Here is a 27,670-nt window from a genome sequence, read left to right on the forward strand (position 1 = left end):
ATATATGGACCTAACTGTATATTCCACCATTGTCATGCCACTTGGCAGTTTTGGAGTAGCTTTTCACATTCAGGTTATTCAGAGAAATTCATTAGCTTGCACAGGCTGCAGTAGGCTGGCTATATACAAGTTACAACTTGAGATCATTGTAAATTCTTTGCAGTCTGCTGACCCGTTACAAAAATGCAATTCTGGTTTCTGTTTATGTTCTGTATCTGTCCCCACTCACCTCTCTTATCAGTCCTTATCTTACTGTCCCATACTCCCATTATGCTTTTAAGGTCCACTTCAGCCAAGCTTGCACTGCTGTCCTGAGGATTCAGATTATCTGATGTCTGTTTATGATTTGCAGTGCTTTCATTATAAACCTCTTCCTTTAAAATATTTAGTTTCAATGTTATAATGTTTTGTGTCCTGAATGCATCTCTGTGATTGTGGTTTTATGTTTCTTAGTAACTACGGGCCGACAATTGCTGTTCAAAGTGAGGCAGCCAAGCAGAAATGCCAGCAGGTCCTTTGGCTGTATGGAGAGAATGAGGAGATCACTGAGGTTGGAACCATGAATCTCTTCATCTACTGGACCACAGAAAAAGGAGGTGAGAGGGAGAATAGCTTCTAGAAACTCTGAATTAAAATCTTCTGTAGTCTTAACACGTGTTTGTATGTGCAAACGTGTGCTTTAGTACCCAAAATGTGCTTATTTAAAGATGCACATTGTAACTGTTGGCACTTTAGTGGTTAATAAACAAAACCGCATGTGTCTTGAGGAAAAATATTGTAGCCAGACCTACTTCTCTCTGTTTTTATGAATATGACCAGTCGAGCAGGTACTGGGCTACTCCACAGTGGTTGTCGTCCCAATAAGTCTACAGAAACAAGAGTCACAACTCATCCATATGTGTCAACAAAGGCACTTAAAAGGATATTTCACCTAAAAATAAAAATTAAATACTCACCCTCATGTTGTTCCAAACCCGTAAGACCTTTGTTCATCTTCAGAACACAAATGAGATATTTGAAATTAATAGACAGCAATGCAACTACCGCATTCAAGGCCCAGAAGGGTAGTAAGGACATCATTAAAATACTCCGTGACATCAGGAGCTCAAACTTAATTTTATGAAGTTAAGAGAATACTTTTTGTGCACAAAGAAAACAAAAATAATGACTTCATTCAAAAATGTCTTCTCCGTGTCAGTCTTCGATGCGTGTGCACGAGAGTAAGATTGAACCACTGATGTCACATGGACTATTTTAATGATGTCCTTACTACCTTTCTGGACCTTGAACGTGGTAGTTGTGTTGCTGTCTATGAAGGGTCAGAGAGCTCTCGGATTTCATCAAAAATATCTTAATTTGTGTTAAAGATGATTGAAGCTCTTATGGGTTTGGAACGACATGAGGGTGAGTAATTAATGACAATTAAAATTTTTCAGTGAACTATCGCTTTAAGTGCGTTTGTTGACAGAGATGGACCAGTTGTAACTTTAAGTTGTGCTCTTCTCTACAATATTTAATTGGATAGAATTTGTTTGTTTGTGTAGTCTCTATCAAGTGATTTTGAAAAATCCTTATTCGATAATTGTGAAGGAATAAAAAAAAGACATCAATAAAATGGTATGGAAGCCCTGTCAAGAAAAAATCACAGTATATATAGCTTCTGGTCCATTTCTCACTCTCAAAATAGCAAGGTTAAGTCAAGTAAACTGCGTGTGCATTGTGGCCTGCTGTACAGTCTGTCAAGATGTTGACATTTAGTCATTTGGTGTTCCACGAAGAATGATTGTCTCCCTCTGCTGGTGGTAAATTTTAGGAATGTCTATTTACACTAAGTGCAAATAGCCAGCCTTGTTGGCAAAGGCTATTTACATTAATTCCGCCCACGTAGACGGTAAGGCGCATGCATTTTAATCCGATCGACCCGAGTTCGAGCGCAACTTTTTTTCTCTCTTTTCAAATCTCATATTGCATCAGAAAGGCATTTTAATTATTTCCTTAATTTTTATTGAAAATAAAAGTTACAAATAAAAAGGTAGGGTTAGGGTAGGTGTATAGGGAGGGCTTTATAGTCCCAATAAGGTGGCATCCATTTAATAACGTATTGAGTGTAAATTATAGATTAATTAAAATTATTGCATACTTACATATATAATGTACTACAATACTGAGGTGCAGATAATTGCCACTATTTGCAATAAGTAGTATAAATAGCAGAAAATCCTGCTATTTTAACATAGTGTAAATAGAATCCATCGCTAAAAAATATGCTATTTGCACTGAGTGTAAATAGAATCTATCGCTATTTACACTCAATTTACACACAAATTTTAATGCATCTTAATGTATTTTCTGATATTTGCATGTCTTTATAGAAAAAGAGCTGGTCACCCCTCCACTGGATGGCGTCATTCTTCCAGGAGTCACCAGGCAGTCGCTGCTGGACCTTGCAAGAGAATGGGTGAGAAACAAGAATGGAAAGGGGGAAGTTTCTCAACTCTCACCTTTATGCGTTCTCTAAATCAGATTGCAAAACCATATTTGTATGATAATATTCAAGTAATTGGCATATCAGTGACACATTAAGGACGTGCCATTCTAGCACTATGGCATTCTTTAATACCATGTAATACTATGAAAATACTATGATATATGACTGAAAATTGTTCAGTAACATGTTGCATATCAAGTACCAAGACGTCTGTTGCCATACCTGTATCATAGTTCTGCCATAGTACTGTTTGTAAGGACTGCGTGTCTTTTTCAGGGGGACTTCAAAGTGACAGAGCGCCGAGTTTTAATGAAGGAGCTAATAGACGCTTTAGATAAAGGACGGATTCTGGAGGTGTTTGGTTCGGGCACTGCATGCGTGGTGTGTCCAGTTGGCAGTCTGCTCTACAGAGGACAGGTAAATGCACACTTCACTTCTCTCATGCAAATGTCCACTGACAGTATCTTGCCAGTGTAATAAACATTTGTACATTTATTGCAAACACAGTTCTTGTTATTTAAATCTTGTAGACCTACCAAATTCCCACAATGAAGAACGGTCCGGACCTTGCTAAGAGATTCCATAAGGAGCTGACTGATATCCAGGTAGAGAAGTTTTTCAAATAGCCCTTGAATTAATAATATTCTTTTCATTCCATTGTTACACAGTCTAAACCTCTGCCCTGTTACTCCATGTACAGTATGGACGCACTCAGCGGGACTGGGCACCAGTGATCGTTTAACCGATCTGACGCAGGTTTCATGTCTAAAACCTCTCATCTCAAGTGTTTGTGTGTGGACTAAATTGACAGGGGTGTTATTCTACAGTAACAACCTTTCTAAACAGAAAACCACCTATTAAATATATGCAGTCTTTCCAAATGTCCTTACAAGCTTGCTTAGATATCCATATGGCACAATTTGTAGCACTAGAGATCGTCCTTAAACCTAAGCACAAGCGTCATAAGCCATATATAAGCAACTATAGTCAACAAGCAAATATGTTCACCTTGCAATAGTTACTGATCCAATCTGTAAACTTTCTTTTTTTTATCAATCTGTCATGCTTTTGCTGTCTCCTAATGTTATTTTCCTACAACATTTATCTGTATTAACATTTCAACTTTTATATTGTGGGAATGGTGCTAAGAAATCAGGCAGTTGAGAAGGATAAGACTTCAGCACGTAATTATTTGAATGTAAATGTTCATTCACTGAGCTGCTTGTTTGTTTGTGTAACAGGAGAACAGACATCATGATCGTCTTTTCCTTACTAACAAGAGGACAGACAGCTATTCATTTACGATATAAACAGTTCTGTTTCTTTTAAAAGACACTAAATTAAATCCAAATTTGTAAAGAAAGTGTAAATGATTGTATATGTCTGTTTAGAGAAGGACAAAGACAATGTGTTCTTGCCAGATTTAGATGAATTAAAACCATGAGCTAAACTTATGCACGCACAAAGGGTTTCAGGACGGCCCAGACATAGCTGCTCTAGAGACCACTAGAAAAGTCTTGATGTGATAATCATAGGTGATCATTAGGTGTGTGTTGTCTATATGGTATCCAGAACAACAATGTGACCTGTATGTACATGTGTTTGTGAAATATATAATGTTCACTGATCATGTAGAATGTATTGGTTTTAACTTATTTCTGGTGTTGTTTCAATGCTTAGAATATCTATCGGCTCATTGTGACACCCCCCTTTTTTTTCTTCATGTTAAACTTGTATTTTAATCCATGCACTCCACATCTCCCCTGTCTAAGTGCCTGATGGAGTTGGCTGTATCTTTCACATTTGTCATTACTGTGCTGAGGGGGCTGCTGCTGCACACATGATGGGTTTGTTTTGTTTGAAGGTTTTTTCGGAGTAGATGTCTTCACTTTTTCTGTTACTGTATTTTTACAAATAAATTTGATTTGCATCCAAATACGTAATATGCTTTTTAAACTGCCTACAAATATTTTTTTCTGAAAGTCTAGTTTGCTTGGTTAAGCATACATTTTGATCAACATTAATATTTGGTGGATGTAAAATATTTAGAAACTTCAAAAACATGTCTGGTTCATATTTTATCCTAAAAGAAATCAAAAAGTAAAATTTTTAGTGCCATTAGGATTTTTTGCATAGTTAAATTTTTTCGTGACAATTAAGCCCATATCTGCCAACATTTCTCATTATGACAACAATATTAGGATAAATTATTCACCAGTGAGCATGACTGACTAAACACTAAAAATCAAAACAGCCAAGCAAATGTGCTTAAGTGTCACGCAAAGTAAAAAAAAAGTTTGTGTATATTATATATATATATAAATCATAAATACAAATAACCTTAATTTTCATTGTGCAGAATATATTTTCTTTTTTCACAATATCAGCATCACAATATAGTTTAGGAACATTTAAGACTTTGCTCATTTTGATAAATCTTTCCTGTGATTCAGATTAACTCATAAACCATAACCCAATTTGATTGCGTCATCAAAAGAAAATAAATACAACTAAGAATTGTAAAAACTAAAAATCTGTATCCATTAATGTAGTATATTACTGTAATGGGTAAAGAGAAGTAAATATAACAGTAAATAAGAGGTGAAGAGTTCCATACTATATAACTTTTGCAAAATAAACCCAAATTTGGAGTACAGTAAAGTCTATTATGAATTAATGATCTATTTTGGTGTCTAAAGGCAGCATCGGATCTCTGGGCTGTAGAGGTTTTTAGCTTTCGCTCTGGCTGTCTTGAGTAGAGTCCTCATCAAACAAAGCCAGGGCGGTGTGGCCTAGAGGGTTGTAGAGGATGCCTTCCACCTCTCCGCCACCATTGGCCGTCTTCTGGAAGTGGATCTCCAGGTTGTCCTGCAGGTTGTCTTTGTCCATGATGTTGGGGATGCCCGTCAGCAGCACTGTGCGCATGCACTCTGAGTCACAGAGCTGAAAGGGAGCAACAGTCAGTTTAAATCATAAACAATGCAGCATTAACAGCTGAAATTGTTGCGACTCTTCTTACCTTCATCTGTGAAATCTCGCCATTGAGGAATGGAGTGACCTTCACCTTGTGCTTCTTCTTACCAAAGTCTACATCATGATCTTGTTTGTCAGAGAGACCTTTGGCAACTGAAGACAAATAGAAACAATTTTAAATAAAAAAACACCTCAAGCATCATGCACTGAGATGTCAGACTGAATGAATTTAGTTAACTTACTGTTATCATCTAAGAAGGTAATGACCACAGTGCCAGAGTCGTGCAGCATGTCTTTGTTCTCCACCTCGCCGCCTCCATTCCTTGACCGAGAGAAATGGATGTCCAGTTTGTCTAGTACTCTCTCCTCAGGTTCTGCCTTTGGCAGGTTGGAGACTAGGATTCTGCGTGGGCACACTTGTGTTTCCATCTAACATATGGAGAGAGAGTGTTGTTTTATATCACATTAGTCCATAGCAACACAATGCAGTCCCAAAAAGTCAGCTTGTCTCCATTACCTCAACATAGCTGGGTACCAGGAATTGAATGGGTTTAGCCTGCACAGTGATGGTACATTCTCCAAGTTGCACCGAATGTTCCTTTATGTTCAATATATTCTGAGCCACTAAAATGTAGTATCAGAAGAGATTTGAATAGAGGTTAATAAAGCAATAAGCCACGAGAGGCCCTGGTATGTGTTATAGTCATTTTAGTGTCTCAGTGTGAAAATCTATGGCGGTGGTTCATAACCAGAGGGCCCAGACCCACTAGGGGTACTTGGCAAACTTCCAACGGGGCCTCAAGATGAATTAAAATAATTTAAAACATAATATTAAAAACAATTAAAAAAACTTTTTTTAAATTTCATTTCAACCCCTCAACAACAAGGTCTCTACAGACTTAGAAAACCTGAATATATGAGGAAGCCTAATTATAAACGTGTGATTTCTAAAGCAAGAAAATTATGTGAGAAATCACTAAAATCTTAAAAAGTGATGCCATTTTTATAATTTATATAAATTTTTCTGTCTTTTAAGTAAAATCCTGAGTAAAAAGTAAATTAATATAAAAATAAAAAGATTCATCTTTTTCTAGTACTTTACGAACAACTAGAAGACTACACTGATTGAAAAGAATTGGATTGCTAAAACTTAAACTACATTATTTAATTTAAAAATTTTAATTATCATTATTTTAGTTACTTTCAGTTGTCTCTGACACCAAAGCCTTTCATTGTATGTTCAAAAATAGTAGAAAAACTCCTTAAAATATATGTGACCCTGGACCACAAAACCAGTCTTAAGTCGCTGGGGTATATTTGTAGCAATAGCCAAAAATACATTGTATGGGTCAAAATGATCGATTTTTCTTTTATGACAAAAGTCATTAGGATATTAAGTAAAGATCATGTTCCATGAAGATATTTTGTAAATTTCCTACTCTAAATATATCAAAACTGAACTTTGATCAGTAATATGCATTGCTAAGAACTTCACTTGGACAATTTTAAAGGCGATTTTCTCAATATTTAGATTTTTTTTGCTCCCTCAGATTCCAGATGTTCAAATAGTTGTATCTCGGCCAAATATTGTCCGATCCTAACAAACCATACATCAATGGAAAGATTATGTATTCAGCTTTTGAGATGATGCATAAATCTCATTTTCAAAAAATTGACACTTAAGACTGGTTTTGTGGTCCAGGGTCACATATTATTGTGTGTTCCACAGAAGAAGAAAAGTCATACAGGTTTGGAATGGCATGAGTAAGTTATAACGAACTGTTCTTTATTACAGGTGAACCTTCAAGCACTTTTGACATTGTTTCTTATTGTGATGATGCTAAAAATTTGAAAAATTACATACCATCCTTTTCCTCGAAGGTGATCAGTGCTGTTCCACCCTCCATCGGATAAACTATTTGGGGGTTCACATCAAAACTCACAGCATGGGCTCCCTCTTTTGTATTTCCCCGAAACACAACCTTCCTCTCAGGCACCGCTGTAGAGATCTGTGGAGTCAGTGTAGAGCCTTGTTAATAATCTCACGGTTGTTAAAGTATCCATGGATTTTTTTTTTTTAAATAAACATTGCAATTTTAGGTTCAAAATTTACATGAATATAAGGGAAAATATAGTTTTAAAAATGTTTAGATTATTACTAAAAAGCATTTCAACATATTGTACTGATATAGGCTACTTTAGAGTCAGACAGCCAATTCAATGCAATGTTTGCAGCTAAAATAAGCGTGAATATATTTATTTTGACACTTTTAAACCTCAGTTTGCTTTTTCAGACTGCTGTTTTTATGGTCCAAGCTTTGCATCTCCTCCTTTATTTTCAAGATCTCCTTCTGCAGCTTGGTGTTCTCCTCCTGTACAAATCTGCATTTCTCCTGCACAGAGGAACCCATTACCACATTTAAAAAAATATATCTTTAAATTAGGAGATATGAGTGTCTGTACATTTATTTATATGGACCTTCTCTTTCTGAATGATCTTAGTACGCTTCGTGTTTTCTTCTTCAGATAACGCTTTCTTTTCATCAGCTCTTAGTTTAAATTCGTTGGCATAGTATTTGTTGTTATCTACGCCATCTCTCAGTATATTTTGTTCCTTCAATATTGCTTCATGTTGTGCCTGTGGACGTATGAGATGACATAATGATTAGCAGGCCTAACTTGTATTCTGGTTGACAGGTATATTACAAGCCATTTGTATTGTAAAATAATACCTTGTATTTGTTGAGCTCCAGTACACTGTCCTCAGCGCCTGTAACAATGCTGAAATCCTAAGTGTACAAACAAAATGCATAAATAGAAACAAAATAGATGCCAATTAAAAAAAGAAGCCTATTTGCCAGAAGAACTTCCTTTACCTCAACAGACATTTCTACCTACGCAAGAACCTGTGAACAAACAGAAAGCACTGTTACTTAGGACAGAAGCGTTTATAATCTATATGACCACCTTGTTTTTCATGTTTATCGTCTGAACACAGCTGGTTAAGTTTGGCTACTAAATATGCTTTATGAACTAGATGAAGTTCAATGAGTTGTTGGCTTCGCCAAAAGCGCTGTAAAACTATTTAATTTAAATATATTACACACTTTATTAGGCGCCAGCATACACTTGTTTTGTTTTGTTCGTTTTTGAAAACACTGAGGAAAAATGCTGACATTAAATACTTTCGCTTGTCATACAGCCTACGCTGCGTCTTTACAAGACTGCCTTTTTAACAAAACATCGCCCAATTAACATGGTCTTTTTTCTTTTTGTAACGGGTGTCGTTTGTATATTTTTTTTGTTGTGTCATACCATTTATTTTGCTTACAGGCCTAATTATGCCTAAACAGATCAAACAAACACGTACCGTGATGAAGCAAACAGTAGAGAGGTCAGTTTCGCTTTCGTTTCAGGTTTTAATGGTTGAAATATGTCAAGTAGATATCGCTGCAGCCCGGACACCCGCAAGTGGGAGGGGCTTACGCCAAGAACAGCCAATGGGAGGAGCTTATGCCGCAAATAGGCTGGATTTCATCGTAGTTTAAAATTATATAAATATAACGCATTTTCATAGTAGTTTAAAAAACTGAAATTCTTAGTTTTGTCATTATTGTGTGTATCCAGTACCACTCACTGTCAACATTGAAATCATGTCTTTACACCTTTTGCCATGCTTTGTGATGGTGTCATTTTAAATACTTTAACTCAGGGGTGCCCAAACTCAGTCCTGGAGGGCCGGTGTCCTGCAGAGTTTAGCTCCAACCCCAATTAAACACACCTGAACCAGCTAATCAAGCTCTTATAGGCATACTAGAAACTTCCCAGGAGGTGTGTTGAGGTAAGTTGGAGCTAAACTCTGCAGGGCACCGGCCCTCCGGGACCGAGTTTGGGCACCCCTGCTTTAACTGTTGTAATTTCAGCATATTTCTGGAGATTACATTTTACTTCTACAATTATTCTACAGCAGCCTACCAAGGAACATTAAAGTGAGATGCAGTTGCACTTAGGGGGTAACTGTGTGACACAAAGAAAATGTTGACTAGTTAAGAAAATGTAGTTACAGTTTGTCTGTACTGCACATTTTTTATTTAGCATATTTTTTATTAATTTAAATCAAATGACAGCAAATGACAGACTAATGTTCTTCAGAACGTGTTACACAAATCAATGTATTAATTTGAAACCTCAGGGTGGGTAAATGATTTTATTTCTGATGAATCAAATTATGTACAATTATTCATTCAGCACAATAGACTTGCATGCAGTGGACACGGCAAAATCCCAGATGCATTGCTTCCGAGTAAATTCCACGGAGCTCGCCTCGCTTGCCCTTCCCAACATAACCTGGTGGGTACACAAGAAGCACAATGAGCATTAGGGTTAACCCAAATTTAAAACATTCTCCCCATGCCATCCAAGATATGCATGACTTTATTCTTTTGTTGAACATGTACAAACATTTCAAGAATAATTTCTCAGCTCTGTAGGTCTATGCTATGCAAGTACATGGTGTCCAGAAATTTTAAGGGATGACATTCGGCAAAGTAAATTAGACTTTATTACTATTTAAACAAAGTATTCCTTTTAAAAACCACTAGACAAAACGCTAGTTTATTCACCATTAATTTACACAAAACTGATTATTTATTATTATTAGTATTAAATAAAAATAAATGTTATTTAAACCATGTTTTAATTATATTACATTGTGGATTAGGAGGTTAGGAGATGTGCTCTAATACTTTTGAAAATGTACCTTATTCTTTAGAAAATTACACTGTAAAAAGTGAACAGTTGGATCAACTTAAAAAAAAATACCTCGGTAACACCTAAAAAAAATTTTTTTCAACTTAATTTATTACCTTTATTTTTTTTACGTTGATCCAACTGTTCATTTTTTACAGTGTATCTATCACAGACTGTATAAAATTGTGTTATTTATAACACAATGAACACCATATTAAATCTACTTTTACACTGATAATGGGACTATATATCTTGACATTATTTATGATCTGCATAGTATCTTACTACAGCACATCTTGTGAGTGGTTAGGTGTGGAGTGTTATTTAAGTGTTCCCTGTGAGGCTAATATTAATTTTGATGTGAGCTTGTTAATAATTTCAACTGAAAAAAAAAATGCAATGTTTATATGTTAGGTTACATTTTATTTTGATGTCCCCTTAGTCTATTGACTATAAGCAACTTTGCAGCTACATGTTAACTAACTTGCATTAGAGTATTAGTAGGCTTAGGTTGACGTACTCGCAAAGTTGCTTATAGTCAGTTTGTCTGTTGGGGAACCATCAAAATCAATGTGTTAGCATATATTTAGCAGACATACTACTAATACTCCAATGACTGCTAGTTGACATGTAGTTGCAGAGTTACTTATCAACAGCTGACTAAAGGGTACCATCAAAATAATCAAATTGATATTAAAATAAAAATAGTTCAATGCAATCTGATTTGATATCTGATCTTATATGGCTGTTTGAGAGAAAAAAATATATATTACTATTATTATTACTATACTTATAAGTGGTCATTGATGGCTTTAAGTAAAGTAGCATAAGAAAGGTGGCAAGATATGAGACTTATAATATATTATAACTATGAGAAATATAATCCATTGTAACTTAAGTGGATGCAACGTGTTAATCATCATAATCATAAAAGCTATAACCACTAACAAGTAAATATTATAATACATTAAAACTGTTCGATATTCATAAGATGATATAACATATTATATATAAAAAATGTTTTTTAATAATGCATTATGCATTCATTATAATGCCTTAAAATACCCTTATAATGTATTATAAATATGAGCTTCATAGAAAGTGTTACCAAAATTACAATGCCATGCAATTACATTACCTGCTTATGGTCTTCGGTATCCATAACCTGGAGAGCAAATTAGTTTGTAGAAAAAAAAAAGAAAAAAAGATACTGTCAGGCACAAGATTGTAAGCTGTGTGTGTGGTACTAAGAAAACGTACAAAAGCCAAGAAAATGCACTTTTCACAGCTTGTAATACTTTTTACAAAACAAAAATTGTTCATCACGCTTACCTTTTCCACTCATCTACCGTGCTTCTTCGGGGTTTTTTTTTTTGACGGATTGCAAAACAATTCGCCCACTACAGCCACCAGGAGCATGACCCGATACTACAACCCACATGACCAATCAAAATCATCTGCTGGTTTGTACAGCCCACTTGCAGCTTAAGTCCCACCCATTTGCAGCTCTTCACCAGGGGGTGGTGTTGATCATTAAGATTATTCTTTATGTAGCCTATTATTAATTTACATATCAAAATGTACCTACAATAAGGATATTTGTTTTAAAAATCTATAAGATTGATATTCAGTGTGACAGGGGCACCAAGTTTGGGATTTACAGGAAACTAGGTTTCAGCTTTACGTTCAGGTTGTGCTGGTGTTGCCATACAGTAAACACTACTTTTCATCCTAAAAAAAATATTTGCATTAGAGTTTTTAATTTAACAGACTTTACATTAGTAATTCTTTTAAAGTGACTTACAAATGAGAGCAAAGAGAAGTAATTACTCTTGGGCTGTAACACCATGCAGCTGTTTTATTTGAGTCTAGTTTAAACTCCTCTAAACTCGTCCTAAGTCATCTCGCCATGCACATTTCCAAGGAAGCGAGCACGGATGACTCTCCTCAGTTACTGATAGACACTTAGGCTACATTCTCCAAAGGCTGCTCTCTATATAGGCGGAGCTTGACAGAACTCTACATTTAAGGGGCAAACATTTATTAATTCAAGCACAGTGTGGACACGTCGCGAGGGGACAAGGTAGGTCTTGTCGTTCGTCTCAGACGCACTTTGTGCATTTTCAAATAGCATGGTAAACGTTTTGTGGACAAGTGCTTTGCTCTTTGTGATTTATTATGCAGAATTAGACGTCACTCGTTGCTATAGCAGATTTATTTTCTACAAGGGACTAACTCACTTTTATGTAGCATATTTTTGTGGTAAACTGTTAAAGAGAATTAATTTGAATGATGAATTGAATTAATTGATTTATTTTTCTATTATTTTATTTTTATCTAAAACTCACAGATAACTTGGAGCCCACGGATCCACGGACTGGTCATTCACCTTCAGCCGTTTACAAATCCACCTGTTCATTTAACAATTAAAAGTAAGTTGAATTAAGTGCATCCTCTCACTTTCTTTTACTGCAGAAGAGATTTTTTTTCTTAAATTAATGGATTATTAATTTAAGCATTAATAATAATATTAATATTATTATTTAAGAATAATAATATTAATATTAATGCTTTAATTAATATTAAAGCATTATTCTCAGTGAGAAACAGCAACTGAAATGAATCAGTGTCTAAAAAAAGGGATAATACCACATTCACAGTTTCCCCTTTTTGCTGCAGTAGAAGCCTGGGAGATAAAACCAGTTTCTCAGTTGCAATGTGGGTTGGCAGGATGGCATTCCTTTTGTCAAAAAAGGAAATAAAACGGCACAGTTTTAATTGACCCTGATTTGCCCTCAGTCAGAAATAAGAAAATAAGACACTCACCAACTGTGTAACAAAATTATATCTTGCTCACTTTGAACCACTTTCTCTGAGACATTTATAATCCTGAGTTTCAGTTATTGTTTCTGAGGTCAGCATAGTTTCTCTGGTAAGCTTTTGCTTCAAATTTCTAGATGTGAAAGAGGAAGTGATACAAGAATTAAAATTATATTCTTGCATTGTTATAGCTCAAAAAAGACAGTAAATTATACATCTGAGATATAAAGGTGTCATTGTCCGCTAAAACACATCAGACACATTTCAAATTTCTTACTTTTTATTTTTTAACTCTCTCTCTCTTTCCATCCAGATGTTGAAGGTGACATTAGGCCTCGCTCTGGTGACTCTGGTTGCTTGCTCGCAGTGCCCCAACAATGAAGTGTGTGAGGCAGGCCAGACATGCTGCCAGGATCTCACCGGAGAGTTCAACTGCTGCCCTTTCCATCACGTGAGAGACCGAACGAGGGACAGATACATAAAGACAGTTTCATTTCAGATTATTAGTGTCAGGTACTCTTTTATAAATGCAATACGGTTGTAGAAAGCAGTTCAGATCAGACGCTGCACAATGATATGAAAGTTAGTGCTCTGTGGTTACTCTTTATTTATTCTCTCTCAGATATTCCTCAATAGCACCCGTTTGACACATTCACACTGTCAGCTCTTGTAATAAGGGATATGATAAGGCACCCGTATAGTATCAGCATGCAAATCACTCTTTGATGACTTTGCTATTCAAAGAGTGCAAAGAAATGAAGTTGTAATCAGGAGGTTGTCTGTCAAATTTCCAGCTTCAGTGCTATATTGCTCAATGAACTCTTTCCAATATGTTTGTGTGAATGATCAGCTCATGCATGCGTATAATTGTGTTTGTGTGTGTATAGGGAGAGTGTTGTGAGGACCACCTGCACTGCTGTCCTGAAGACATGCTGTGCAGTGTCATGGACTCCATGTGTATAAACGCCACACATACAATGCTGTTTGTGGAAAGGATACCGGCTAAACAGACAGACCTTCCCAAAGTGAGGAGTCTAAATAAGAGTACTCAAAGCTGCTTGTTTAGTCTTAAATGTATAGTTTACCTGAAAATCCTGTCATCATTTACTCAACCTCATAAAAAAGAAGATATTTTGAAGAATGTTGGTAACCAAACAGATGGTAGCTATTAAGTGTTGTTTTTTTCAGTCAATGGCTACCGTCAACTGTTTGGTGACCAGCCTTCTTTAAAATATCTTTTTTGTGTTTGACAGAAGAAACAAACTGATACAGCTTTGGAACAACATGAGGTTGAGTAAATGATGATAGAATTTTCATTTTTGGGTGAACTTAACAATCCTCATTTCTCAGTCGTTCAGAATGATTCCCTCGTTACCTGCAAGTGAAGACGACATCACCTGTCCCGATGGCTCCTTCTGTCCTGCTGAGTTCTCCTGTCTGCTGATGGCTTCATCATATGGGTGCTGTCCCGTAGCACAGGTAAGCTACATTATTACAGGAACAAGGGCCCAAATCACTAGCTCCTTGTCCATGACATGGCGTATTGAATGGCCTCTCACCTGGTCACAAAAGCTAAAACATAGAGCCTTAGAGATATACTCTTCTATACTTTATTTGTTTCATAAGAACATATACTATATAATATATATAAGAATATATACAGTGTTTCTCTTTTTCAGGGCCTTGTGTGCTCAGACGGGAAACACTGCTGCCCAAAAGACCATGATTGCAGTGCGGACAGCGGTTCCTGTGTCAAACTAAAAGGTATGGACTAAAGCGTTTCATGATTAAAATATCCTTTATTTAAAGGAGATCCCATATAGATTTATAATGGGTTTACAGTAGTGAGATGAACTGTATTAATTTGGATAGGATAAAAGTGCAGCTCATGGTGTTGTCCTGTCATTGTAGAAGCAGTCGAGGCTGTTCTTTGTGGAAATGGGACCTCAGAGTGTCCCGTGGACACCACATGTTGTGAGACAGAAGATGGTCAGTGGGCGTGCTGCCCCATGCCAAAGGTATCAGCCCAGATGAAATACAATAATATGTGCAGAGACATGTTGACATAGAGTTCTCAGTTCAGAAAGTTAAGCTGTTTTTTCACAGTCTGAGAAACATTTAAATAAATATAAATTTTGAAACTCAGTTTCCTCTTTATTTTAATATAAAAACTAAAAGTAGCCATTAAAGCTAGTGTATTTCTGTGATACATTTTAAGATGTACTTTATTCTTATGATGGCAAAGGTGAATTGTCATTACTACAGTCTTTAGTGTCACATGATCCTTGGGAAATCATTCTAATGTGCTGATTTAATTACTGTCAATGATAAAGACAGCTGTGCTGCTTAATACTTTTGTGGAAACTGTGATTCTTTGATGAAAGTAAAGTTCAAAAGAGCAGCATTTATTTGAAAATGATTTTTTAATAACAATATAAAGCCTCTGTTTTGATCAAATTCAAGGATCCTTGCTGAATAAACTTTTCTTAATTTGTTCATAAGTGTTTTAATTCACATTCTTTCCTCTGTCATTTGTGTTTTCTGTAGGCTGTGTGTTGTGACGATAAAATCCACTGTTGTTCAGAGGACAGTGTCTGTGATGTTGAAGGCTCCAAATGCATGTCCTCCACCAATCAGGAGCTGCCTATGTGGGCCAAGTTCCCTGCTCGTCTTAGAGCTGAATGGGAAGATCACAAACGTAGGCTAATATACCAGAGAGTTATTAATTTTCTGATAACTTCCACCAATGCAATTCAGCATTTTCGTTTCTTTGCCCTTTTTCTTCAAAAGCTGCAGAAATGAGGGCTGAAGCTGAACTCACTACAACCAGACAAATCACTACTGCTGGCAAACAAATGACTACATTGCCTGGTGCACTACCAAAGAGTATGTGCAAATTTGTAGATAGCCATACATAGATGTGTTATATATGTGCACATAAAAAATAACACTTCTCAAATGGTTTCTGTCATTGCCTTCTTTAAATTCAGCCTCTGATGTTCCCTGCAATGACACTGCGGCCTGTCCAGATGGAAGCACATGCTGTAAGACTAAAGAAGGAGAATGGGCCTGCTGTCCTCTGCCACAGGTAAATCATGTCACCTGATCTACTACTTTAGCAGAATTGTACCCTATGGACAATTAGCTCAGCCTTTACATTTCTCCAAGACCTTCTCTCTACTGTTTGCACTGGGGATGCTTGGGGGGTCCTCAGATTTTTTTATTTATTTTATATTTGCCTTTTTTCCTTTTATTACAATGGGACAGTAAGTAGACAGGAAACAAAGTGGGAAGGACGGGATAAGGAAAAGATCCATAAGCCGGGACTCAATCTCGGGTCACCTGAAATGGTGTTATATGCATCTCAAGGTCCACAGAAAATTTAAGAAAAAACAGATGTAGGTTGTAAAAGTAATTATTTGTTTTAAAAGTTATGCATCTAACATAAATATATATTTTAGATAATATTTTAATAATTTGACCAGATACATGTCTATTCAGAAGGTTTTTCTTTTTTTTACAGATTTATCTTATGCTCACCAATGCTGCATTTATGTAATCAAAAAACACAGTTTGGGATTTTATGAGATATTATTACAATCTAATGTAACATTTCTATTTTCATAAATTTTAAAATGTAATTTATTCCTGAAATGGCAAAGCTGAATTTTAATTTGCTGCTCAAGAATTGTTTTTTTATAATTATCAATATAGAAAACAGCTGTGCTTATTTTTATATTATATTTTAGACATTATACTTTTTTTCAGGATTCTTTGATGAATAAAAAACTGAAAAGAACAGCATTTATTTCAAATAGAAATATTTTGTAATGTTATGAGCGTGTTTACTGTTACTTTTGATTGAATTTAATGCATCTTTGCTCAATAAATGTATTATTTTCCTAAAATGCATTGACCCCAAACTTTTAAACTATAGTGCAAATGTAATATATTTAAAATAAAAAAAATTGTTTCCATAATATTATTCTTATAGTTTTTTTTTTTCCAAAACAGTTTAAATAGGTCTTTAAATATTTTAGCATTTTAAGGAGTCATCGTATTTAGGGTTCATGGGGAGCAAAAAGTTTGAAACCCCCTGTCTTGAATTATATGTAACTCTGGTGGAAAATTCTATAACAAAAACATACCATGGTATTCCAGAGGATTTTGGATGTAAGACGATTATATCATTTTTTTATTACTTAGAAATACCTAGAAATACCTTGATATATAGATATGGTAAACATCCAGCACCATGAAACAGTTCTGTTTTTTGTAAGTATTACAATTTTCTGTACTAAGTTAAAAGAACATCATAATTTTGTTCTGTAGGCCGTGTGTTGTGATGACTTCATCCACTGCTGTCCTCATGGTCAGAAATGTAACGTTGCTGCTGGGACGTGTGAGGACTCTTCATGTTCTGGTGTGCCATGGGTAGAACAGGTGCCCGTGCAGCCAATCATCAATCAAGACAAACAAAGTGAGGCAACAAACACTCCAAAACCTTGAAACTGAACACACAACACATTTAACATAAAACTCTGTTTACTTTCTGTACCTTCAGCCTCTGATGTTCCCTGCAATGACACTGCGGCCTGTCCAGATGGAAGCACATGCTGTAAGACTAAAGAAGGAGAATGGGCCTGCTGTCCTCTCCCAGAGGTAAATCACCTGATCTGTTAAAGGAATAAAGTACTGAGCTCACGTCTCCGAAATCGACGAAGCACATTTTCAAATAGACGCTGTTTTTATAAATAGATTTGAGTTTTAAACAACTACATTCTCGCCTGAAATACACATGTCCACTGTAGGCAGGCTTTAGCTGTTGCGGCGCGGTGCGTCTGGTGTAGACACAGTGTTACTCACCTATCGAGAAGAAACAAAGCAACCTCGGCATCCGATCGTAGGCCTCCCGCTCCTTGAGTTCTTGCTAGTGCTGGAAATCTGATCCGATATTTATACGGGTCCTACTTCTTGCCTTATCATTCCGCAGATATTTTCCTCTTTTGTTTTTTATCTGCCATCTCTATCTTTCTTTCACTGAACGCTCTCTCCTCCATATCATGAGTAGACATGCCCCTTACTGCTGATTGGCTAGAAGTTTGTTTTGGTATGCGGCTCCGACTCAGTTTTCTAAAACGTTTTTGAAAAATTGCTTACCCTGCCTTTAAAATAAAGTGTTATTTCACAGAATAATAATTCTTTTAAACTTTCTTTCTTCTGTGGAACACAAAAGAAGATATTTTGATAAGATAACTCCATTTTCTCAATAGGCTGTGTGTTGTGACGACTTCATCCACTGCTGTCCTCATGGTCAGAAATGTAATGTTGCTGCTGGGACGTGTGAGGACTCTTCAGGATCTCAGCCCTGGTTCGAGAAGCTGCCTGTCAAACTGATCAGCAGTCAGAATGAGGCTGTTACACAAGGTAGATCAAAGCACTGAATCCAGCACACACAGACAGTATAAAACTATCATTTTATTTGTTCTTGAACTTGTTTCTTGTGTTTCAGTGCATTCAGATGTTTCCTGTGATGGCACCAAATCTTGTCCAGATGGAACCACATGCTGTAAGACTAAAGAAGGAGGATGGGGCTGCTGTCCTCTCCCAGAGGTAAATCACCTGATCTATTAAAGGAATAATTGGTTACACTTTATTTTAAGGTGTCCTCGTTACAGTGTAATTATACCCTTAAGTACTGAGTAATATTAATTTACTACATGTACTTAGTGGTTAGGATTAGGGTTTGGCTTAGGGTTACTTGCAAGTAATTATGCATAATATATTGTTATTATAATAGTAAGTACTGTGGAACACAAAAGATGATATTTTGATAAGATAACTCCATTTTCTCAATAGGCTGTGTGTTGTGACGACTTCATCCACTGCTGTCCTCATGGTCAGAAATGTAATGTTGCTGCTGGGACGTGTGAGGACTCTTCAGGATCTCAGCCCTGGTTCGAGAAGCTGCCTGTCAAACTGATCAGCAGTCAGAATGAGGCTGTTACACAAGGTAGATCAAAGCACTGAATCCAGCACACTCAGACATTATAAAACTACCATTCTATTTGTTCTTGAACTGTCTTTTCTTGTGTTTCAGTGCATTCAGATGTTTCCTGTGATGGCACCACATCTTGTCCAGATGGAAGCACATGCTGTAAGACTAAAGAAGGAGGATGGGGCTGCTGTCCTCTCCTAGAGGTAAATCACCTGATCTATTAAAGGAATAATTGGTTACACTTTATTTTAAGGTGTCCTTGTTACAGTGTAATTATACATTTAAGTACTGAGTAATATTAATTTACTACATGTACTTACTATATGGTTAGGGTTAGGGCTGGGCTTTGTCACAATTGCCTACGGAGAGGAACACGGAGACGTGGAGTTAACACAAATAACAGTCTTTAATAATCCAAAATCGCAGGGGACACAGGGCAGGCAGGAACACACATGTAGCGCAATTGACATTAGACACCGGACAAGGAAAACTAAACAGAACACTATTTAAATACTCAAACTAAACGAGGGGAACACCTGGGTCAAATGAACACAATGGGAACGGGAACACCAAATATGGGCATGAACACACGTGGGAAAACTAGGTCAATGGGAGCACATGGGAAGCAAAACACACACACAGACAGTCCACAATCCTGACATATCGCCCCTCTCCCGGAAGGCGCGTCCTCACGCCGTAGAAACAACAGAGAGGGGAAACAGGTGGGAACTTGGGGGGAGGCTCGGGAGGAAGACGGGCACCCGGGATTGGGCCGGCAGACAGAGTCCAGGGGGGGGTGACGAAGGAGGGAGGAGCCAGGGCGGATCAGACGGAGGGAGGAGCCAGGAAGATGACAGGAGGGACTTGGAGCAGGAGGAGCCAGGCGAGACCCAGGCCACAGCCATGGTAACGACCTACGGTGGAGTCGACAGATGGAGGAGCCATAGAGGAGGAGGGGCAGACGACTCCAGGGGGCTGACCAATGGCGGCGGAGCAGGTGGCAGAGGAGCCCGAGGTGGAGATGGAGAGCCGATGAGCCAGGGCGACGGGGAGGATCCGGAGGGCCAAGGTGGAACTAATGGTGGTGGTGTGGAACTGAAGGAGCCTCTCTGGGCAGGACGTGGGAACCATAGCCCTCTCTGGGCTGGACGTGGGAACAGGGGTGACAGAGGGCTACGAAGAAGGAGGGAGGAGAGGAGGTAGGTCGGCAAACAGGTCTATAAGGTCTCCCTCTGCTTTCCCTTTACCCAGATCCATAATTAGCTCACCCTCAGCCATGGTGCAGTGGGCGGAGCTTCTCTCCGCAATCACACTGGCCACGAATTCCTCCCTCGTGGTGGGCATGGTACCCGGCTCTCGCACCTGGTCTGACGGTATACGCAGCTCTGGCTCTTCGGCGATACACAGCTCTGTCGCTCCTTGATACGATGGCTCGTTGGCCGCGGTGGGCTCTGGCTCTGGCTCTCCGTCATCTGTGGGCTCGGTCTGATGCTCCGCATCGCAGGTCGATGGTGGGCAGGGATCTGGGTCAGGAGTGGAACTGCCGAGATCCTCCTGGGAATAGCCGGTGAATGGTTATCCATTTCTTGCCAGTGTCTACTCCACAAAGGCGGCGAAATTCACTCGAGAATCATCCTCTGACAACGGTGCTCTGCACGCAGTGTTCAAACTGTCGTCGTAGAGCGCACAGAGCGCGTCACCCTGGTAGTTGTTGAAACTCACGAGGACCAGGAACAGTCTGGTATGGCCCTTCAGCGATCTCTCCCCCTGCTCCAGCAAGAGGAGGGGGTATTCAGGGCGGGCGTGGAGATCCATGGGGAACAATGGGAACAAAACACACTGTAAAACATAACCCCCCCCCCCCCCCCCCCCCCCCACCTGTTAAAACATAACTGTGGTTTATCACACCTGAGTTCAGTTTCTCTAGCCACACCCAGGCCTGATTACTGCCACACCTGTTCGCAATCAAGAAATCACTTAAATAGGACCTGTCTGACAAAGTGAAGTAGACCAAAAGATCCTCAAAAGCTACACATCATGTTGAGATCCAAAGAAATTCAGGAACAAATGAGAAAGAAAGTAATTGAGATCTATAAGTCTGGAAAAGGTTATAAAGCCATTTCTAAAGCTTTGGGACTCCAGCGAACCACAGTGAGAGCCATTATCCACAAATGGCGAAAAACATGGAACAGTGGTGAACCTTCCCAGGAGTGGCCGGCCAAATAAGAGCGCAGCAACGACTCATCCAAGAGGTCACAAAAGACCCCACAACAACATCTAAAGAACTGCAGGCCTCACTTGCCTCAGTTAAGGTCAGTGTTCATGACTCCACCATAAGAAAGAGACTGGGCAAAAATGGCCTGCATGGCAGAGTTCCAAGACGAAAACCGCTGCTGAGCGAAAAGAACATAAAGGCTCGTCTCAGTTTTGCCAGAAAACATCTTGATGATCCCCAAGACTTTTGGGAAAATACTTTGTGGACTGACGAGACAAAAGTTGGAAACTTTTTGGAAGGTGTGTGTCCCATTACATCTGGCGTAAAAGTAACACAGCATTTCAGATAAAGAACATCATACCAACAGTAAAATATGGTGATGGTATGGGGTCTGGGGCTGTTCTGCTGCTTCAGGACCTGGACGACTTGCTGTGATAAATGGAACCATGAATTCAGCTGTCTGCCACAAACTCCTGAAGGACAATGTCCGGCCATCTGTTCGTGACCTCAAGCTGAAGTGAACTTGGGTTCTGCAGCAAGGACAATGATCCAAAACACACCATCAAATCCACCTCTGAATGGCTGAAGAAAAACAAAATGAAGACTTTGGAGTGGCCTAGTCAAAGTCCTGACCTGAATCCTATTGAGATGCTGTGGCATGACCTTAAAAAGGCGGTTCATGCTCGAAAACCCTCCAATGTGGCTGAATTACAACAATTCTGCCAAGATGAGTGGGCCAAAATTCCTCCACAGCGCTGTAACAGACTCATTGCAAGTTATCGCAAAGCTTGATTGCAGTTGCTGCTGCTAAGGGTGGCCCAACCAGTTATTAGGTTTAGGGGGCAAGCACTTTTTCACACAGGGCCATGTGGGTTAGGATTTTGTTTTCCCTTCATAATAAAAAACTTAATTCAAAAACTGCATGTTGTGTTTACTTGTGTTATCTTTGATTAATATTTAAATTGGTTTGATGATCTGAAACATTAAAGTGTGACAAACATGCAAAAAAATAAAAAATCAGGAAGGGGGCCAACACTTTTTCACACCACTGTACATGTCACGTGTAATAAGGCAACCTTAAAATAAAGTGTTACCTAATATTTCACAGAATAATAATTATTTTAACCTTTCTTTCATCTGTGGAACACAAAAGAAGATATTTTGATAAGATAACGCCATTTTCTCAATAGGCTGTGTGTTGTGACGACTTCATCCACTGCTGTCCTCATGGTCAGAAATGTAATGTTGCTGCTGGGACGTGTGAGGACTCTTCAGGATCTCAGCCCTGGTTCGAGAAGCTGCCTGTCAAACTGATCAGCAGTCAGAATGAGGCTGTTACACAAGGTAGATTAAAGCACTGAATCCAGCACACACAGACAGTATAAAACTATCATTTTATTTGTTCTTGAACTTGTTTCTTGTGTTTCAGTGCATTCAGATGTTTCCTGTGATGGCACCAAATCTTGTCCAGATGGAACCACATGCTGTAAGACTAAAGAAGGAGGATGGGGCTGCTGTCCTCTGCCACAGGTAAATCACCTGATCTACACAGAATAATAATTCTTTTAACCTTTCTTTCTTCTGTGGAACACAAAAGAAGATATTTTGATAAGATAACTCTATTTCCTCAATAGGCTGTGTGTTGTGATGACTTCGTCCACTGTTGTCCTCATGATACGAAATGTAATGTTGCTGCCGAGTCTTGTGACAAAACTTCAGGATCTCAGCCCTGGTTCGAGAAGCTGCCTGCTTTCCCTAGAGCAGGTCAGAGGTCACCTGGGAACGTGAACTGTGACTCTAGTCATGTTTGTCCTGATTCCAACACTTGCTGTAAGAACACTGATGGAGACTGGGGCTGCTGTCCTTTGCCTGAGGTACAGTATATCTCAGAGGAGAAATACTTATCTAATCTTGCATGAGTAACCAAATTAGAAAATATACACTCCGTTTTCAACTTTGAATTTTATTGCTCTTGGTGATATCCCTCAGTCCCGCTTTCACAATGATATTCTTCAAGTGCTCAGCAACATTTATTTGAGAAACCAAACTGTCACAGACCTATTTTCATTCAATTACCCTATAGCTTGAAAGTTTGGGGTTGGTAAGATTTTTTATTGCCTTTAAAAGATATCTCTTACACTCACCAACAATGCCTCTGTTTGATAAAAAAAACACTATTGTGAAATATTAATACAATTTAAAATATTTGGTTTTTATTTTGAATTACTTTAAAAGGTAGTTTATTCCTGTAATGGCAAAGCTTGATTTTTTTTTCCAGGCGTCAGTGTCACATGATTCTTCAGAAAGCATTCTAATATGCTGATTTGGTACTTTCTAATTATTTTCAATATTGAAAGTAGTTGTGCTGCTTAATATTTTTGTGGAATAATTATACATTTTTAAAGGATTCTTTGATGAGTAGAAAGTCCAAAAGGAGAGCAATATTTTAGTAACAATATAATGTATTTATTGCACTGTTTGTTCAGTTTGATGCATCTTTGCTGAATAAAATTCAATTTTTTATTATTATTTTTTTTTTTAACCTTATTGACCTGCAAATACGTTTTTTTCCCTTAAGCACATATTTGTTTTTAAAAGCATAAACCTCAGTACTTTTATATTAGATTTATTAAAAACTCAATAAGTAAAAAAGAAAAAGCTTTAAGATTCTATATACATTTCGCTACAAGTATGTTTATCTTGTTTAATGATGTTTAAATGGTAAAAAAAGACCCAACAAATACCCATTAAAAATTAATTTTGCAACCAAAAGGCACTACTTTAGACTAGTTCTATCACATACTAATAGTGCATATATAATTATAAAGAATTAATCATAAAAAATAACTAAAAGTCAGGTTGTTCTGTCTGCAGGCTGTTTGTTGTAAGGATAAATTCCACTGCTGTCCACACGGCACCACTTGTGACTTTGTAACACTCCCCTGCACTAGCAACACCACAGCTGTACCCATGTCAGACATTAACTAGTCTCGCGTAGCCAGACCTTCAGACTTTCAACGTTCCGTGGGGTGACATCTGAGGCTAAGACTAGACATTAACCCACCCTCAGCTAAGGAGGAACAGAGACAGCACGGGGAAGTGAAAGACAGAGTGGGGAAGTACAATAGCAGGGTTCCGTGTGATTCACAAACTTTCTGTCCAGATTACTCTACTTGCTGTCTTATTGCAAAACCCAACAAATGGGGCTGTTGCCCTCTGCCTAATGTGAGTGTGACTCAACAGAGAGATGTTTATTTATGCTAAACATCTTCTAAATTCTCACGTAAAGCCATGTACTGCAGGTTGTTGTTTTACTAAACGACCTGTTTTTCTGGTTGTATCTTCATGATTTTGCATCTATTAAAAAGGCCCTTTGTTTTGAGTGTACACACAGTTCCAGGTACTTCCGTGTGCGTGCAACACAGATGCACAGTCCTCACTGACTCGAAAATAGATACAAAGTACAATACTGTTTAAAAATTTGTGGTTGTTTTTTTTAAAGAAATCAATACTTTTGATCAAAATACATTCAAGACATTAAAGACATTTAAAAGTTACATAAAGATTTTTATTTCAAATAAATGCTGTTTTTTTGGAGCTCTCTAGGAATAATTAAAAAAATCATGAATATCAAAAATATTAAGCAGCACAACATTTTCATTACTGATAATAAGAAGAAATGTTTCTCAAGCATCAAATCAGCATATTAGAATGATTTCTGAAGGATCATGTGACACTAAGTAATGGCAGTTGAAAATTTTGCCATCACAGAAATAAACTACATTATAAAACAGCTATTTCAAATTGTAATAATATTTTACAATATTACATTTTACTGCATTTTTTTATCAAATAAACACAGCCTTGGTGAGAATAAGAGACTTTCACAAATGTGAAAAAAATCTTACTGACCACAAACATTTTTATATGGAAATAGGCTATATGCAATTTGTTTTGCAAATTTTCAAACAAACAGAGCATGTTGTGAAGGTCAGATTGCCCATATGTTTTCAGCTTGAATCTTTTTCTCATTTTTTCTCAGGCTGTATGTTGCACAGATGGGGAACACTGTTGTCCGGCTAACTATAAGTGTGATGTGACCAGGGTGTCTTGCATCAAGGGAGATGTGGTGATTCCCTGGTACAATAAACTTTCCGCTCAAAGCACACCGGCTCCAAGCTTGGACTTCGGCGCTGTTGAGTGCGACGAGCGGTTGAGTTGCTCTGCAGATTCGACCTGCTGCCATCTGTCCATGGGAGAATGGGGCTGCTGCCCTCTTCCTGAGGTAAGAACAAGTGTATATGGACTGGCTACAGAAAATCTATTCATATTCAATATATTTAATGCGTCTCTTATTTGCCATAGGCTGTTTGCTGCCCAGACCAGGAGCACTGCTGTCCCAAAGGCTACAGGTGTGACCTGCGTAGACGCTCCTGCATTAAAACCACCTGGCTGCATGTGGAAATAGTCCCACTTGCCCACATTGATGGCCAAAAGCCACAGTCGAGCGTCTCAGAAAAGGACAGTCAGTGTGGAGGTGGATATAGTTGCAAAGATAGTGAGACCTGTTGTCCAACCTCCCAGACCGCCTGGGGCTGTTGCCCATCTCCAAAGGTACATTTTTTTTAACCTTCACCCAAAAATTATTTTTTTTCCCCATTAGCAAAGTTATTTTTGCACTATTTTAAGCATAAAACCTTAAATATTTTAATGGAAAACAAGAAGAAAAACACATTAAAATATTTTTGCAACCAAAAGGCAAGCACATACCTACTTGAAACTAGTTTCATATCTTCAAAGGTAAAGTATTAAACTATCATTTACTCACCCCCATGTTGTTCCAAGGTTTCTTTCAGCAGTGGAACACAAAAGGAGACATTTTATGTCTATAGTTCTATATTTTCTGGCCATACAATAAAACCATTGTGGTTTGATGTTGTTTTGAGCACTCATGAGTTTCATTATATGCACACAAAAACTTTCAGAATATTTAATAACTGTTCAAAATTCATTTGAAAGTAGTTAATGGGTTAAAGATGTCGATTTAGAGTTCCAGTGCATAATAGTTGGATTGAAGAATGAATTTCCATGAATATATTCACTGTCTTGTGATTTTAGTTCTATTGACTTTTCTGTAAATTCAAATGGCAATCAAACTGTAAATGTTTATCTTGTACTTTCTCTTACTCCTTTCTGTCCTTTGTTATCTCTCTCTCTAAAGGCCGAGTGCTGTGATGATATGAAACACTGCTGCCCTGCTGGATACAAATGTGGCGCGGGTGGAACTTGTACTTCAGCCTTAAGCATTGACTGGAACAACTGGGACAACTGGAGGGTGTTCTTCTCCAAAAATAAACGAGCTATTACTCTGTAAAAAAACAACAACAACAAAACCCCAAGCACCTGGGCTCTTCCCACTCGCTCGCTTAAATGGCCAACACTCCCTAAAGTGTCAGATTTTTAAAAATTTTACATTTATCAAAGTACTAATCAAAGATAATCAGACAGTTTACTGAAAAAAGTTGATGTTATTTGCAGGAGCAATTTCATTAGGGCTGAATATGATTGTTTAATATCTGTTTCCATTGTCTGTCAGTAATACCAACTAAATCTTATCCACTGAGACATTTGTACACTTTAAGAATTGGTCATTATTGTAAAGTGTACATTGTTCATAGTTTTGCATAGTTTCCAATGTTTTGGATACTGCTCAGTTTTATCTGAAGAGTAATTTGACTATGGAATGATGGGAAGATGTAACATATTGAAGCATAGATGACCTCTAGTGGCTGGATTTAATTCACACATCTGTCATTACATTTTTTCAGACTTGACATCATGCAGTCTTGTGATTATTGCCCAGGATAAGGACGCATATCAAATTAATCTCTTCAGATAACAAACATCACCCTTTCTGTGTAACTTCCTTATTGCAGGTCTTGATCTTTACCATATGTGTAATTGTCGTTTTTATTGATTTAAATGCTGGTTATATTGATTCAGCTTTGTGACAAATGACAAAAAGTTTTCTCAAGTAAAACCAATCTGAAACCTTGTCAGCTCTAAAAGAGAAATAAAAGAGAGACAAAAGGAAATTATATGTTTAATGTGTTTTTTTCTACCACTGTTGTGAGATGTATATGTTTGTATTAATACGTACATAATTGCATAATAATAATAATAATTAAAAAGTCGTGATCTACCAACCTGAGGTGCGTTTCCCAAAGGCAACTATTGTCGCAAGTTCATTTGTTACCAATAGAGTTCAATGGAACTTGCGACCATAGTAGCAAACAATGCTTTTGGAAAACGCACCCCTGGTCGATGGCTCCATGATGGCAGTAATAAAAATCTCTGCTTGGTCAGAACAGTCAGAGGCGTGTTTGGCACACAACCCAGTAACTCACTTAGGGCGTTTCATTAAAAC

General features: G+C 37.7%; 3 protein-coding genes across 8 annotated transcripts in view; 2 read left to right on the forward strand and 1 right to left on the reverse strand.

The window, feature by feature from the left end:
• Nucleotides 1–4,441, forward strand: part of LOC306856950 (branched-chain-amino-acid aminotransferase, cytosolic-like) — a 14,319-nt gene extending 9,878 nt beyond the window's left edge. For 3 of the 4 annotated variants that reach the window (XM_079396527.1, XM_079396529.1, XM_079396526.1), the window contains 5 exons: nucleotides 454–596; nucleotides 2,373–2,458; nucleotides 2,765–2,905; nucleotides 3,019–3,093; nucleotides 3,189–4,441. In XM_079396527.1, the coding sequence (XP_079252653.1) occupies nucleotides 454–596; nucleotides 2,373–2,458; nucleotides 2,765–2,905; nucleotides 3,019–3,093; nucleotides 3,189–3,230 (487 nt within the window). In that variant the 3' untranslated portion in view covers nucleotides 3,231–4,441. The remainder of the gene's footprint in view (nucleotides 1–453; nucleotides 597–2,372; nucleotides 2,459–2,764; nucleotides 2,906–3,018; nucleotides 3,094–3,188) is intronic. The other variant, XM_079396528.1, reaches the window with a different exon arrangement.
• Nucleotides 4,442–4,833: 392 nt separating this feature from the next.
• Nucleotides 4,834–12,950, reverse strand: LOC306855757 (interferon-induced 35 kDa protein homolog). Of its 3 annotated transcripts, XM_079394602.1 has the most exons (12): nucleotides 11,543–11,595; nucleotides 11,349–11,375; nucleotides 9,724–9,808; nucleotides 8,338–8,367; nucleotides 8,194–8,250; nucleotides 7,941–8,099; nucleotides 7,738–7,854; nucleotides 7,326–7,470; nucleotides 5,979–6,085; nucleotides 5,704–5,890; nucleotides 5,508–5,614; nucleotides 4,834–5,431 (listed from the first exon to the last, which is right to left on the reverse strand). In XM_079394602.1, the coding sequence occupies exons 4-12, from the start codon at nucleotides 8,347–8,349 to the stop codon at nucleotides 5,219–5,221; spliced, it is 1,104 nt and encodes a 367-aa protein (XP_079250728.1). In that variant the 5' UTR covers nucleotides 8,350–8,367; nucleotides 9,724–9,808; nucleotides 11,349–11,375; nucleotides 11,543–11,595; the 3' UTR covers nucleotides 4,834–5,218. The 3 variants fall into 3 exon arrangements, with proteins under 3 accessions (XP_079250728.1, XP_079250729.1, XP_079250727.1); XM_079394603.1 differs by lacking the exons at nucleotides 9,724–9,808; nucleotides 11,349–11,375; nucleotides 11,543–11,595 and adding exons at nucleotides 12,559–12,621; nucleotides 12,860–12,950; XM_079394601.1 differs by lacking the exons at nucleotides 9,724–9,808; nucleotides 11,349–11,375; nucleotides 11,543–11,595 and adding an exon at nucleotides 8,832–8,930.
• On the forward strand, nucleotides 12,122–27,335 carry LOC306855748 (progranulin-like). The gene is made up of 22 exons (XM_079394592.1): nucleotides 12,122–12,293; nucleotides 12,561–12,642; nucleotides 13,344–13,481; nucleotides 13,918–14,055; nucleotides 14,381–14,509; nucleotides 14,710–14,794; nucleotides 14,942–15,048; nucleotides 15,578–15,728; nucleotides 15,821–15,916; nucleotides 16,021–16,118; nucleotides 17,363–17,510; nucleotides 17,595–17,692; nucleotides 18,304–18,457; nucleotides 18,543–18,643; nucleotides 18,890–19,043; nucleotides 19,131–19,231; nucleotides 22,434–22,587; nucleotides 22,673–22,773; nucleotides 22,878–23,117; nucleotides 25,286–25,528; nucleotides 25,609–25,857; nucleotides 26,465–27,335. The coding sequence occupies exons 3-22, from the start codon at nucleotides 13,344–13,346 to the stop codon at nucleotides 26,615–26,617; spliced, it is 2,838 nt and encodes a 945-aa protein (XP_079250718.1). The 5' UTR covers nucleotides 12,122–12,293; nucleotides 12,561–12,642; the 3' UTR covers nucleotides 26,618–27,335.
• The last annotated feature ends 335 nt before the right edge of the window (nucleotides 27,336–27,670 follow it).

The sequence above is a fragment of the Barbus barbus genome (assembly GCF_936440315.1).
Source record: "Barbus barbus genome assembly, chromosome: 3".
Taxonomy (NCBI): Eukaryota; Metazoa; Chordata; class Actinopteri; order Cypriniformes; family Cyprinidae; genus Barbus; species Barbus barbus.